Below are 15,560 nucleotides of genomic sequence, written 5' to 3'. Positions count from 1 at the left end.
AATTTTATTGATTTGATTTTTCTCCCTTCATTTCTTGATGAGTCTGGCTAATGGTTTGTCAATTTTATTTATCCTTTCAAAGAACCAGCTTTTGGCTTTGTTGATTTTTGCTATGGTCTCTTTTGTTTCTTTTGCATTTATTTCTGCCCTAATTTTTAAGATTTCTTTCCCTCTACTAACCCTGGGGTTCTTCATTTCTTCCTTTCTAGTTGCTTTAGGTGTGGGGTTAGGTTATTTATTTGACTTTTTTCTTGTTTCTTGAGGTATGCCTGTATTGCTATGAACTTTCCCCTTAGGACTGCTTTTAAAGTGTCCCATAGGTTTTGGGTTGTTGTGTTTTCATTTTCATTCGTTTCTATGCAAGTTTTGATTTCTTTTTTGATTAATTCTGTGATTTGTTGGTTATTCAGCAGCATGTTGTTCAGCCTCCATATGGTGGAATTTTTAATAGTTTTTCTCCTGTAATTGAGATCTAATCTTACTGCACTGTGGTCAGAAAAGATGCTTGGAATGATTTCTATTTTTTTGAATTTACCAAGGCTAGATTTATGGCCTAGGATGTGATCTATCCTGGAGAAGGTTCCATGTGCGCTTGAGAAAAAGGTGAAATTCATTGTTTTGGGATGAAATGTCCTATAGATATCAATTAGGTCTAACTGGTCTATTGTATCGTTTAAAGTTTGTGTTTCCTTGTTAATTTTCTGTTTAGTTGATCTATCCATAGGTGTGAGTGGGGTATTAAAGTCTCCCACTATTATTGTGTTATTGTTAATTTCTCCTTTCATACTTGTTAGCATTTGTCTTACATATTGCGGCGCTCCTGTGTTGGGTGCATATATAATTGTTATATCTTCTTCTTGCATTGATCCTTTGATCATTATGTAGTGACCATCTTTGTGTCTTTTCACAGCCTTTGTTTTAAAGTCTATTTTATCTGATATGAGTATTGCTACTCCTGCTTTCTTTTGGTCCCTATTTGCATGGAAAATCTTTTTCCAGCCCTTCACTTTCAGTCTGTATGTGTCCCCTGTTTTGAGGTGTGACCCATCCTCTTTTAGAGTCAATGGCAGGAGTTAGGCCTTTGCAACCCACTTTTCAAAGCAGGTTTCTCCATGAGGAAAATATATAATGATGATGAGTAATGGAGTACCTGATCCTAAAGCCTGTCCACTCCTCACTTAACAGTTAAATACAGAGATTCAGAGCTGCTATTTGTGAAGCTACTACTTGTTAAGGTGGATATGACATTTCTAGGCAATATCCAGGAAGGAAAGAAGTGGCCACTCTTTTTTTCTAAACATATATTTATTTTTTGGCTGTGCTGTGTCTTCATTCTTTGTGGTATACACGGACTTTGTCTAGTTATGGTGGACCGAAGCCCCTCTGCTGTGGTGCGCGGGCTGCTCCCTGGTGGCTCTCTGGGTGCCGAGCGGCAGCACAGGCTCTCGGTGCATAGGCTTCAGTAGTCGCAGCATGTGAGCTCAGCAGCTGCCACGTGTGGGCTCAGGAGTTGTGGCACGTCAGCCCAGTGGCTCTGCAGAGTGTGAGATCCTCCTAGAGCAGGGACTGAACCTGTGTCCCCTACATTGGCAGGTGGATTCCCAACCACCGGACCTCCAGGAGAGCCCAGGACTGCCACTCTTGAATATGGAGAGCATTATCCCGTGAGGCATAATCCAAAAGCAATTAGTTATGTTGGTGGCAGAGCCCTCTCATCGCTATCATTTGTTATGTCCAGGTATCTAAATGAATTATGCTACAATTTGAGGCAGTGTTCCTAAATCTAGGACCCTAAAATTAGAATATGACCGAAGATGTCAGTATATGCAGCGTGTGCTAATGTGCTGAGATTCCATGATCTCTTCTACACTAATCACCGGAGAAATCATGTACCGTATTCTATCATTATTATTAGCACCTCAGCTCATCACACCTTGGAATCCTGGAGCATCCCTTCCTCCCTCTCTCCCCTCGGTGTCATATAGACTGCATCTTGAGTCAGTGTTCAGAGTATTGCACAAAATTCAGTAAAGATACAAATAGAAGGATGTGTTTGTCATCCGCAAGCCATTCTCCCACATAATATTTCTTATACATCCTCTATAGTAACATCTGAGTACTTCTTTAAATTATGTCAATGCTACTATTAAAAAGTACTTTATGGACTGAGTTGAGAGATTCCCTGGTGGCTCAGATGGTGAAGAATCCAGGCTGAGTTGGGCACCTAAATTCCAAACACATAATATCATTTCTCTTGGAAATGTTCTAAGTACCGAGAACTCATTAATAGTCCAAAGACTGTCATTACTATGAGCATCTTAAATATTTACCTAGTGTTGGAGGCGATGGCACCCCACTCCAGTACTCTTGCCTGGAAAATCCCATGGACGGAGGAGCCTGGTGGGCTACAGTCCTTGGGGTTGCGAAGAGTTGGACACAACTGAGCGACTTTACTTTCCCTTTTCACTTTCATGCATTGGAGGAGGAAATGGCAACCCACTCCAGTGTTCTTGCCTGAAGAATCCCAGGGACGGGGGAGCCTGGTGGGCTGCCATCTATGGGGTCACACAGAGTCGGACACAACTTAAGTGACTTAGTAGCAGCAGTGTTGAAATAAACCTGGCTTTCTTCAGAGCCTGTGAGTCACCTGAACCAGATATACTTGCCATATTGATACTATCTCAATTTGTAAGGAATTACCTGAAATTTGTTAACAAACTCTTTTCATCTTGGTCCCATCTCCCTTGTTCTAGACTCCGTTTTACAGTTGCCAGGTAGGCATCTCAATCCTTGTGAGTATCTCAGGCTTAATGAGTACAGATCCAAATTTAGCATCCCCTGCCAAGGTCTTATCCCTATCAAAACTAGTATCTGTTCTTGAAGGTGCTGTTGTGAATTCTATCAGCCCTCCCCCAGTATTAATACATGAATTAGCTTTTTACTACACCCTCTGTCTCACAGCTAGTCATCCCTTAAGTTCTTTTTGTTAAATTTTCTCAGGACTCTGGGGTTCATCTCCTTTCTCTACCTACTGTCGCTTTTCTACTTTCGGCTCTCATCAGATCTTACCTGACATTTTGGAAATAACCTGTCTGAACTCACTGCTTCAGAGCGCTTATCTTTTTCATAGCTGCCTGAGATTTCCTCCTAAATCATTAGAAAAGTACTTGCCTTCTCAGAGCTTTCAGTGACATCCCATTGTTTAAAGAGTGAACTTCAAACCCTTTAACATAATCATCGAGTGCTGCCTAACTTAGTTCCCCAATGACTAGTTGGCTTGCTCCCTACCCCACCCCTTCATGAACACTGGTCTTTCTGTGATATCTCTATTCCTCAAATATAGGGATTCTGAAATTTTTTTGCACCGTGGGTTCCTTTGACAGTCTGGTGAAGTGTGTGGACCCCTTCCTAGAGTAATATTTTTCAGTGTATAGAATAATAAACATAAGATTACCATGGAAAGCCATGCTGCAGAAGTAAAATTCTATCTGTCTGTGGACCCCATTGTTTATATCTTTGTGGCTTTGCTTATGACCCTCTTAGCAAAGAAGTGCCCCTGAGCCTGCCCTTCTGATTACTGAAATCCTTCTCATGTTTCAAAGTCCCTTCAATCCCCATCTCTGCAACTTTACCTTGGCTCCCTGCCCTTCTGTACTCACCACGGTGTCCTCTGCCCTCTCATAGCAGATTATTTGTATTTCTAATTAGTTCTTATCTTTCCTTTGCCCTTTGTGATAATATTTTGTATTAATTGACAAAAAGGACCAGACACTAACGGGCTACTTTCACACATGTTTTGCTCGCTGGCTTGTAACTCTTTTTAAAGCACTGTGAAATCTGTATATGAAGAGGACACTGAGGTCCAGGAGTTTTGTTGTTGGACCAAGATTATACAGCTTGTTGCTGTTACAAATTTATTTCAGGAAAGGAGTATTTTATCTTCTTCTTTACACCGTCTCAGGATCTAAGGAATGACATTGTTCAGTAATGTTTATGTCGATTTAAAAATCAGAAGTGCTGAGAAATACTCATCTCCCTAGTATTGACGAGGGGCCATACTAGGAGAGAGATGTGTACAGGAGTGTTTCTAGGTCAATGTCTATGTCAAACTAACTGTGACTAATTCCTTCTTAACAAACTGAGAACTCTTGTAGTTCCTAGTCATTTCACAAATTAAAATTTAAACAAGAGTTTTCAGCAGTCAACTCGTTAAAATGTTATCCCTTTTTCTGCACTCCTGATGAAAAGACAATAATATTAAAAGTAGGACAAATTAAAGAATTTGTTTGGAATCAAAATGAATTCAGGAAATATTTACATTTGTAATGATAAGATCAGTTGTATAACCTATTTCCTATGTTATCCCCTCAGTGAAGACAATAAACCAATCCAATTTACATTTGTAAGAAAATACATTTTAAATATAATTCACTTGAACAGGTTGCATTTTTCTGTAGTCAAATGCATTCCTGCAAGTTTCTTAAAACGACATTATTAGGCTATTTAAAAATAAAACTTTATTTATTCAAATAGATTTTAGCAATTAGTAATGCTTTCTTTTCAAAATGTTGTTTTGAGATTAAAAACCATGTATTTATGATCAGTAATTTCTCATGTGGAAGTTCTTTATGTATAGTAATTATTTTTAAAGAAATTACATCTTTTGATCTGGCAATGCCTTTTAGTATGCTGTGAACTATAATATATAATTCATTATCATTATCCTTCTTTTGTTTTTTTCTGTCATCATATTGTGGCAAATACTAGCTGAAATGTAGAAAGGTAACTGAATTTTTTCTATTTTCGTAGCTCCAGATGGTCCTCCTGAAAATGTGCATGTAGTAGCAACATCACCTTTCAGCATCAACATCAGCTGGAGTGAACCTGCTGTCATTACCGGACCAACCTTCTATTTGATAGACGTCAAATCAGTAAGGCCTGTCTTATCTTCTCTGAAAGGTGGTATAGAGCATGGTTAGGAATCCAGGTTTTGCAACCAGACTGAATTTTACTCTTAGCTCTGTTAGACCTTAGGCAGCTTCCTTTACTTGTTTATGTTTGTGTCCACATCTGTAAAATAAAGATAGATAATACTACCCAGGGTACAGCATTTTTGTGAGGACTAAGTTAGTCAACATACATAAATAACTTAAAACATTGCCTGATACCTAGTAAATATTCAAGAAGTGCAAACAAAATATTGTCATCATGCTTATTGTTATTTATCTTCAGGGTATAGATGATATAGATAAATGACGTTAAGTTGAGTTCAAGTTGACGGTAATATATCGGTTTAAAATACAGTGAAAAAGAACTTAAAATACAAAAGAACGGCCAAAGCATTAGGAGACATAGCTCCAAAATAAGACAATATCAGGGCTTAACTTTGAAAATGATTGAAGCAGAACATGGAAAGGTAGTGGAAATATAAGTGTAAAAAGTTAGCTTCATTCAAGAAAAAGCAAGTAGTTTGGGCATCCTTAGTGGAACATTTGAAAAGAAAAGGCCTGAGAGATGAGGCTCAATTCGGGGGCCAACTTAAAACCTATTGTGGAGTGTGGGTCATGGTAAGTTCAGTGGGGGGCCAATTGTGGAAATAAAGCAGTGTTGGGATACACATTTCTATTTTACAGAATCAGTATGATCACATTGTAAAGCATAGTTTTAGACCAGTCCTGGGGGTACAAAATTAAAGGAGGCAGGAAACCATAAGAGTAAAACTGGGCAAGAAAAGATAAAGAAATGAGTGAGGGTAACAGAATAAAAAAATAATTTAAATCTACAGGATCTGGAGGAAAAAAATCCATGGATGGTGAGTGAAAATAAAAATCAAGGGTGACTTTTTAAGAGATATGATTTGGAAACTTGTGAGGAGGAACGGATTTGTAGAGGAAAGGCATGGATTCAGAACTAGATGTGCTAAGATGCCTGGGAGTCCCCAGGTGAAGATGCCCATTGACAGGATCATTCATGGATCTGTAGCTCAGGAGAGGAAGTTTGTATTTCCAGATTTGGGAAGCGCTGGTATTGGATGGATGAAATAATATGAATAGATGAGATTAACTATGAAACATTTAGGGTAAGAAACTCTTCTGTAAGGACTAACCTGAAGAAAGTGTCCTGGGGAATAAAAACATTTGAGTAAAAGGGACCTGAAAACACTGAATTGGAGTAGCCATTCAGACAGTAGGAAATGCAAGCATGGGAGTCAAGCCTCTTGCCTACAGCAGGGTGCTCCACAGTGCGAATAATGCAGAGTTGTTAGCTAGGCTTAGAACTGGAAATTTCTCCTGGCATCCTGCTTGGGTTTTACTGGAGCTGATGAGCAGTCCCTTCTGGTGGTGTCTGAAGCATTAAATTAGGCAATCCATGGTGAATTCTCCTCCTCCTCTTGCTGTATTTATTCATCTCTTCTTTAACTTTTATGATTTTTTAAAATGCCTTTATATTATTTCTTAAGTGGAAGTAATTCTATCTCAAAAGACCCGTCATGATTAAAGGAAAACTTAAAGGATTATTGGTACATTTTTTTCTCTCAGTCTTCAGTTTATGATCCTCCTTTTTTAGAGCACATTTGTGAAGACTTTTAGTTCATAATTAGCCAAAAACAATCAACATGAATGACAAATGCTCCAGGAATATCATTAAAAGCAAATTATAAAATGTTAACACTGTGCTCTATTAACTAGAAGATACTTTATTAGGGAAAATAGCTCTCTCATGGAGTTTGGTTGTGTTGAAAGGAGGGAAAAGTAAACCATTAAAAAAAGGTGATTTATCATCTAATTCTCTCAGTATTCTTACTGAGATTAAAACTGAGTAAGGGAAAGAGAGAAGGATGGAAAGGTAACTATTGTAATTGCTTAGTTTGTTTCAGCTACATATTAGCCTCTTCATATGCATTGTATTATTGTATCATAACATTTTGATGTAAGTATAATCTTACTTTTGCATATAGGAGAACTGAGGCACAGAGATGATTAAAAAAAAAAAAAAAACTTCTCAAACAGTTAAGACCTGGCTAAAACCAGCACAATGGTGTGATAGAAATAGGAAAAACTATCAAAAAAGCAAATAAAATTTGCCAAATTGAAATATGTGCTCACCAAAACACATTTGGATCAAAGACAGCAAAAATTCAAACAGATTCTAACACTTCACAGTTTCCCTAGGATTCTTGGACCTAAAGCGGTCTTCCCTTCATTCTTTCAACACAATTCTAGTTTATTTTTTAAAATTTTGTTTTATATTGGAGCATAGTTGATTAATAATGTTGTGTTAGCTTCAGGGATATAGCAAAGTGTTTCAGTTATCCATATACATGTACCTGTTCTTTTTCAAATCATTTTCCCATTTAGGTTATTATAGAATATTGACTGGAGTTCCCTGTGCTATATATATAGTAGGTCCTTGTCGGTTATCTATTTTAAATATGGTAATCTGTACATGTCAATCTCAAACTCCCAGTACAACTTTAAATACATTCAAATGCCAGCACTGTGCTGGGTCCTGGGTCAAGCGCACATCTTTCATCGCTCCTACACTGGCAGGCGGCTCTTCACCACTAGTACCACCTGAGAAGCCCAGAAGCATTGGCTCCCAGGCCAAAGAACACGTGCCCTTGAATTTAACATTTATGCTGCACCCTAGCCTCTGCCAAATACCAGCCACAAGGGCATATAGCTCTTCCCTTAAAAGACTTGAAGCAAAAATTGACACTCTTTAATAAAGACATATGCGCTTCCCTGGTGGCTCAGATGGTAAAGAATCCACCTGTAATGCAGGAGACCTGGGTTCGATCCCTGGGTCAGGAAGATCCCCTGGAGAAGGGCACGGCAACCCACTCCAGTATTCTTGCCTGGAAAATCCCCATGGACAGAGGAACCTGGCGGGCTACAGTCCATGGGGTCACAAAGAGTTGGACAGGATTGAGTGACTAAGCACAGCACAATAAAGATACATGGGCTCAGATATCACCCTGGATGATTCTACTGGGAATTGCATTTTCTAGCCTTTTGTTGTTCCTTTTTAAATTTATTATTTAATGGAAAGATAATTGCTTTACAGAATTGTGTTTTCTGCCAAACATCTACATGAATCAACCATAGGTATACACATATCCCCTCCCTCTTGAACCTCCCTCCCATCTCCCTTCCCATCCCACCCCTCTAGGTTGATACAGAGCCCTGGTTTGAGTCCCCTGAGCCATACAGCAGATTCCAGTTGGCTGTCTATTTTACATATGGTGATATAATCTTCCATGTTACTCTCTGCATACATCCCACCCTCTCCTTCCTCCCCCACCCCCCTCCGCCGAGTCCGTAAGTCTGTTCTCTGTGTCTATGTCTCCATTGCTGCCCTGCAAATAATTTCATCAGTACCACCTTTCTAGACTCCATATATATGTGTTAGTATATGGTATTTGTTTTTCTCTTTCTGACTTACTTCACTGTATAATAGGCTCTAGGTTCATCCACCTCATTAGAACGGACTCAAATGCATGCCATTTTATGGCTGAGTAATATTCCATTGAGTACATGTACCACAGCTCCTTTATCCATTCATCTGTCAGTGGACATCTAGGTTGCTTTCCTGCTCTAGCTATCGTAAATAGTGCTGCAATGAACACTGGAGTACATGTGTCTTTTTCAATTTTGAGTTCCTCAGGGTATATGCCTAGGAGGGGGATTGCTGGGTCATATGGTAGTTTTATTCCTAGTTTTTTAAGGAATCTCCATACCATCTTCCATACTGGCTGTATCAATTTACATTCCTACCAACGGTACAAGAGGGTTCCCTTTTCTCCACACCCTCTCCAGCATTTACTGTTTGTAGACTTTTTTGATGATGGCCGTTCTGACCGGTGTGAGGTGATATCTCATTGTGGTTTTAATTTGCATTTCTCTAATAATGAGTGATGTTGAGCATCTTTTCATGTGTTTGTTACCCATCTGTATGTCTTCTTTGGAGAAATGTCTGTTTAGGCCTTTTTCCCACTTTTTGATTGAGTTGTTTGTTTTTCTGGTATTGACTTGTATGAGCTGTTTGTATATTTTGGAAATTAATCCTTTGTCAGTTTCATTTGCTATTATTTTCTCCCATTCTGAGGGTTGTCTTTTTAATCCTTTTTATAGTGTCCTTTGCTGTGCAAAAGCTTATAAGTGTAATTAGGTCCCACTTGTTTATTTTTGTTTTTATTTCCATTACTCTAGGAGGTGGATCATAGAGGGTCGTGCTGTGATTTATGTCATAGAGTATTCTGCCTGTGTTTTCCTCTAAGAGTTTCCTTTTATTTTTTTAACTTACCAAATGCTTAGTAGCTTCTTTTCACCAAGACAAAGATGGAAAACGTAAAGTTCTGCTTCCAAGTAACTCACAGTCTAGAACACCAGAATATAGATAATTATAGAGTATGAGGTATCCAGTCTTTTTGGAATATAATGTTACAATTAAAGTTTCTGTTATAGGGTACATAATATATAGAGGAGACTGTACAGAGAAGGTTAAATTTAGTAGGCTTAGTGAAGACAGAAAATGAATTTTTGTATGTGCTGTTTTTTGAGGGCACAGCATTCTTTTGGAATTTTACTATATATTTTATAAGATATGGTACATCACATGCATTTTATTTCCTACTTTACTAACTGCTGTTACCATTTTTTAATGAAGGCATTGGAATAATTTAATTTTACTTTATAAGATCAGGTCTCATGACCTTGTGGTAGTGTAGAGGTCTGATGGAGAAGGCAATGGCACCCCACTCCAGTACTCTTGCCTGGAAAATCCCATGGAAGGAGGAGCCTGGTGGGCTGCCGTCTATGGGGTTGCACAGAGTCGGACACAACTGAGCGACTTCACTTTCATGCATTGGAGAAGGAAATGGCAACCCACTCCAGTGTTCTTGCCTGGAGAATCCCAGGGACGGGGGAGCCTGGTGGGCTGCCATCTATGGGGTCGCACAGAGTCGGACACGACTGAAGTGACTTAGCAGCAGCAGCAGAGAGGTCTGAACTCTTCAAAGACCTGGGATCAAATCCTATCGCAGTTCCCAAGCAGCTATGGAATCTTGAGAAATTCAGCCCAACTCTATAAAACCAGAACTGAAATAGCTCTAGTAGTCAGCTAAGGAACGTGAAGCTAAGTGGTGAGCAGTGATGAGCTGGAGACCCCTACCCTGTTATAAGAGTTACCCATCCTGCATCTTTAGATAATTGTTAGCCAGCATACATTGAAGTCTAGTCTTAGGGGAACTTTAAAAAGCCTGATTTGTATGTGATATTTAAATGTTGACAACCAATTAAACACACACTTTCTACCAGACGATACATGAAGCTGATCAGTTGGATTCCTGCTGATCTGTTTTTCTGCCAGTGGAGTATCTTCCCCTACTGCTCTCTCTCAAGATGGTTCGATCTGTTTGATTTTTTTTTTCAATATTGATATTGTATCTGCTTTTCCTGTGCTTCTTATAGCAATATCTTTTTCAGTTAAGAAACTTAGAAAAGAGAATTTGAAGAAATGGAACAAAATTGAACATATTGAACAAAAATACATCTTTCAAAGTTATAAGAAAGGTTCAAGTTGAAAATGAACTTGTTAGTGAGGACAGTGTATCCAACTTATTTTTAAGTGTTTCAAGTCAAGTACCTGATAGAAGCAGGCATAAGGGGATTTTGAATTATTTGTTCATCTCAGGAAAAGTCCTTCTCTTCAGTGCTGGATACATTAGCTATGTTTAGTCCCTACAGTGAGTAGGCCAGATTCTCCATCAAAGACAGACTGTTTTAATAAATAGTACAACTGTATTTATTATACCTAAGCATACTCATTTGTACACATTTAATAATTGCATCTATATTAATTGATTCTTTATTTAGTACCATGCATGGTGCTAGATCAGTTTTTCAAACTTCAGTTATGACCAGCATTTTAAAAATGAATCAGAATAAAATTTAAAAGAGCAGAAAATATCAAAGTGCATTTTAGAAGTTGTATTTCTGAAAAGCAGTTTGCAGTTATAAAGAATACACATTCACACACATACATCCTGAATGTGTATGGACATTATGTTGCCAAATGTGTTTCACTTTTGTGGGTCATGATAAAAAAAAAACCCCACAAATTTCTTTGCTAACTACTTCAGATCAGTTTTTTCTAAATCATCAAAATACTATAATTATTTAGATACTATCACCCTGATCTTACATACATAGAAAGTTAGACACAGGGCATAAATGACTTATAGAATGGAAGTTGCTAAGTGACCAAGTTGGGATCTGAACCCTTGAGGACTAAATTCATTCCTCTGTAAAACACTGGAGTAGAAGTTTCATTGACTACAGAGATGGTTTTTGCTTTTTCTGATTATTGTGGTTGATTTTTTTCTTTTACTTTCAACTGTTGAAATAACTGCTAGGTAGTAGACTCAAAGTAGCACTTTGGATTTCCCAGGACCATCTGACTGTAAATAAAAGAAATTTTAAATCTTGCCTAGAAAGATATACCACTTGTAGTTTTCTATTAATATGTTTTAGTGATTTGTAACTCAAGTGCTGCTTCCTCTATTAGCTATTTTTTTTCCTATAGGTAGATAGTGATGAATTTAATATTTCCTTAATCAAGTCAAATGAAGAAAATAAAACCATAGAAGTTAAAGATTTGGAAATCTTCACAAGGTATTCCGTGGTGATCACTGCATTCACTGGAAATATCAGTGCTGCATATGTGGACGGAAAGTCATGTGCTGAAATAATTGTTACCACTTTAGAATCAGGTAAGGTAAATTTTTCATCATTGCTAAAAATTGACTAAGTGTCTTTCTTACAGTTTCTCACACTCTACCCTACAAAGCATATGTGTTTCAAGAAAATTTTAAGCATATAAGCATAAAATTCAATGACTCACTGGGGCTGACAAAAGTGAAGCTTTGTATTTGTATTTTTGAGGCAAAATGGAATTATGTAATATAGTCAATACTTGTAAATACAGAAATAAATTAGTTCATAATAAGGTATCCAAATGTATTTTTTGTGTGTTTGTTTCAACACTAAGTATTTTAAAAGTTGGACAACCTTGCCTAAGAAATGATTTTTCCAACTGTCTATAGCCAATAAAGCTTCACCTTAAATTCTGTTTTAATTATTTATGTCCCATTGTTTAAATGTACATTAAAATAATGATACTTTATTATTGAGGGCTCAGTCAGTAAAGAATCTGCCTGCAATGCAGGAGACCCAGGTTCAATTCATGGGTTGGGAAGATCCCCTGGAGAAGGAAATGGCAACCCACTTCAGTATTCTTGCCTGGAGAATCCCAAGGACAGAGGAGGCTGGCCCAGGCTACTGTCCATGGGGTTGCAAGAGTCAGACACTACTTAGAGACTAAACCACCACCACTCTATTATTAAATTATCTGGGCTTTCCAGGTGCCAAGAACATGCTTGCCAATGCAGGAGACGTGAGAGACATGGGTTTGGTTTTAATCCCTGGGTCGGGAAGATCCCCTGGAGGAAGGCATGGCAACCTACTCCAGTATTCTTGCCTGGAGAATCCTATGGACAGAAGAGCCAAGTAACCCCCTAGCTATGTTTACTATATCTGTTCTCTTCACTTAGTCAAGTGGCATGTTTTATTATATAATCTAAGGATTAATGTCAGAATCTGTACAGATTGCCTCAAGTTGGTATGAACAGGGTCTGAGTGGATAGTAAGATTGTAACCTGGGAGAAATTACCGTGGAAAGTCAACTTCCCAGAACTCGCTTGCCCCATCCTCCTTCAGACTCCTGATGTTCTTTGCCAGCAGATATATCTCTGGAAAGAGCACATGAAGGATGTGTTGCTATAGTTTATTTGTTGCTATCTGTAAGGTAAGTATAGGAGGTAAAAAAAAAAATTAGTCTTTTCATTATGCTGTATACTCTATTATCTATAGACTTACCATTCTAAATTGAAAGGTGCATCTTATCCTCAGCACCATAAAATTCTACTTGTTTCCATTTAATTGCCATGTCTAGTTCAGGTTCTTATTTTGCTTTTTGCACTTCTCCCTTATCCTGCCCATCTGTGAGAAAAGTTGCTGCTAAACTTGTTCATGTTCATACCCTAAAACTTTGATCAACAATCTTAATGTGACACCTTTTCCAAGGATATTGTAGTTTCATAAATTTTTATTAAACCTCTAAAAGTAGATTTTAGATATGAAAACAAAGATATCTGGAGGATAGGAAGTTCTTTCTAACATTCAGATAATTTTTTCACATATTCAACTTTAAAGCTGATCCTAATTTTAGGAAATCATCTTTCATAAAAAGAAATATATATATTCTTATATATCATAAAAATGTATAATAGTAATTGTGAAAATGTGTGTTGAACCAATTTAACTTTTATATCGGCTATGTATTTCTTCACATTGTGATATTTGCACAATAACATATTTATCTGCTTCTCTCTTTTTTTCTGTTATTTATTTACTTATGTTTTGCTTGCCATAGGGAACTATCTCTAGATATCTCTACAAGTGTATATGAATATCTGAGCTATTCATGGTCAAATATGAACAGCCTTCTTCATGGAAATTTGTTACCTAGAATGGAAGAATATATACATTTCAATGTGATTAAAATAAATATGTTCATGCAACCATTAAATTTATTTTAAAAATACTAATTATATAGTTTGACAAGAACTAGTTCTCACATTTATAAAATAATTTTATCCTGTGTTATTTTTCATAATAATTTATTGATATTTGGCTAGTTATATGTTAGGGCAACTTTTATTGATCAAAAATAAACAGGAATATCTAGAATATATAAAGAAATATTAAAATTCAATACTTAAAAAGAATCCAATAGAAAATTGCAGAGGGGACTTCCCTGGCAGTTCAGGATTCCGGACTCCAAGCTGCCACTGCCGGGTGCATGGGTTCAATCCCTGGTCAGGGAACTAAGACCCCACGTGCCACATGGCCAAAAAAATGAAAAGAAAACTGACAAAGAACATGAACTGATAATTCCCCCGAGAGGAAATATGATTGGCAAATAAACTCAAGATATGTTTTTTTCAACACTATTATCTGTTAAGAAAATGTAAATTAAAACCACAATGATACATCACTATGCATCCACTAGAACAGAAAAAATAATTTTTAAAATAGTAATAATACCAAATGCTGGAAAAAGTCCAAGAAGACTGGATCTCTCATACATTGCTAGTGGGAATACAAAAGGGTATAGCTATTGATACAATGGAAAAGTATTTTGGTAATCTGTAAAACTGAACATGCACTCACCATAGATCCACAAGTTACAATCTTAGGCTATTATCACAGACAATTGAAAACTTAACGTTCATACAAATACCTTTATATGAATGTTAACAGGCTTATTAGGAATAATGATAAAATAACTGGAAACAACCCAAATGCTTTTATGATAAACAAATTCTAGTACAGCGGAACACTACTCAGCAATGAAGACAGAATAAACTGTTGCTATACACAGCAGCTCTGGTCTCAAGGTCATCGTGCTGTTGTCTTTTGCAACTGATAAAACTATGGAGGTGGAGACTGACCAGTGTTGAGGAGTCACGGAGTGCCAATATAAGGGGAGAACAAGAGGACTTTTCTTTACGGTGATGGAAGAGTTTTGTACCTTGTTTCTGGTGATGGTTACAGGAGTCTATACATGGAATTAAATTGCATAGAACCATACAAAAAATACAGGAAAGCATGAAAAGTGGTGAAAACTGAATAAGACCTATAGTCAAGTTAATATGATTGTGCCAGTTCTGTTTCCAGGTTTGATATTTAACTACAGTTATATGAGATGTCACCACTGGGGAAAGCTGGGGGAACGTAACAGGGAACTGAATGTATGATTTTTGCAACTTCCTGTGAGTCTACATTATTTTTAAGTTCAGAGTGTCATAGAAGTTCATTCTGTGTAAGACACATACATATAAGAGGCTAAATATATAAGCAAATAAATTGGATCACTGTTATGGTTTCTGTGATCTATAAATGTCAATGATTCTATAATGAACCACCCATTTTGCTTTGCATAATTAAATGATTTGTGTAATACTCTTTGTAAAGAGAAATTTGAGAAAAGTTTGAAGCAAATCAGTTTTATATGGAGATCAAAATGAACACAAATTTTTAAATAATTTTAACTGCTAAATACTTTTAGTCCCTAAGGATCCACCTAACAACATGACATTTCAGAAGATACCAGATGAAGTTACAAAATTTCAGTTAACATTTCTTCCTCCTTCTCAACCAAATGGAAATATCCAAGTGTATCAAGCTTTGGTTTACAGAGAAGATGATCCTACTGCTGTCCAGATTCACAACCTCAGTATCATCCGGAAAACGGACACATCTGTCATTGCGATGTTAGAAGGGCTAAAAGGCGGACATACGTACAACATCAGTGTAAGTGTACACAGTTTCTAGTTATTCATCTGTTTTACAAAGTTGATAGAAAAACTCAGCATGCAAAAATACTGCAGCTTATGTAATACTACATTTTTCTTATCTCTTGGTGGAATTGCTTAA

General features: G+C 37.2%; 1 protein-coding gene across 4 annotated transcripts in view; it reads left to right on the top strand.

The window, feature by feature from the left end:
- Positions 1 to 15,560, top strand: part of PTPRQ (protein tyrosine phosphatase receptor type Q) — a 282,762-nt gene that overhangs the window by 195,203 nt on the left and 71,999 nt on the right. For all 4 annotated transcript variants that reach the window (XM_055586942.1, XM_055586932.1, XM_055586934.1 and 1 more), the window contains exons 35-37: positions 4,810 to 4,931; positions 11,587 to 11,773; positions 15,193 to 15,437. In XM_055586942.1, the coding sequence (XP_055442917.1) occupies positions 4,810 to 4,931; positions 11,587 to 11,773; positions 15,193 to 15,437 (554 nt within the window). The remainder of the gene's footprint in view (positions 1 to 4,809; positions 4,932 to 11,586; positions 11,774 to 15,192; positions 15,438 to 15,560) is intronic.

This window comes from Bubalus kerabau, chromosome 1 (genome assembly GCF_029407905.1).
Source record: "Bubalus kerabau isolate K-KA32 ecotype Philippines breed swamp buffalo chromosome 1, PCC_UOA_SB_1v2, whole genome shotgun sequence".
Classification (NCBI taxonomy): Eukaryota; Metazoa; Chordata; class Mammalia; order Artiodactyla; family Bovidae; genus Bubalus; species Bubalus kerabau.
This window is presented reverse-complemented; position numbering and strand designations above follow the sequence as displayed.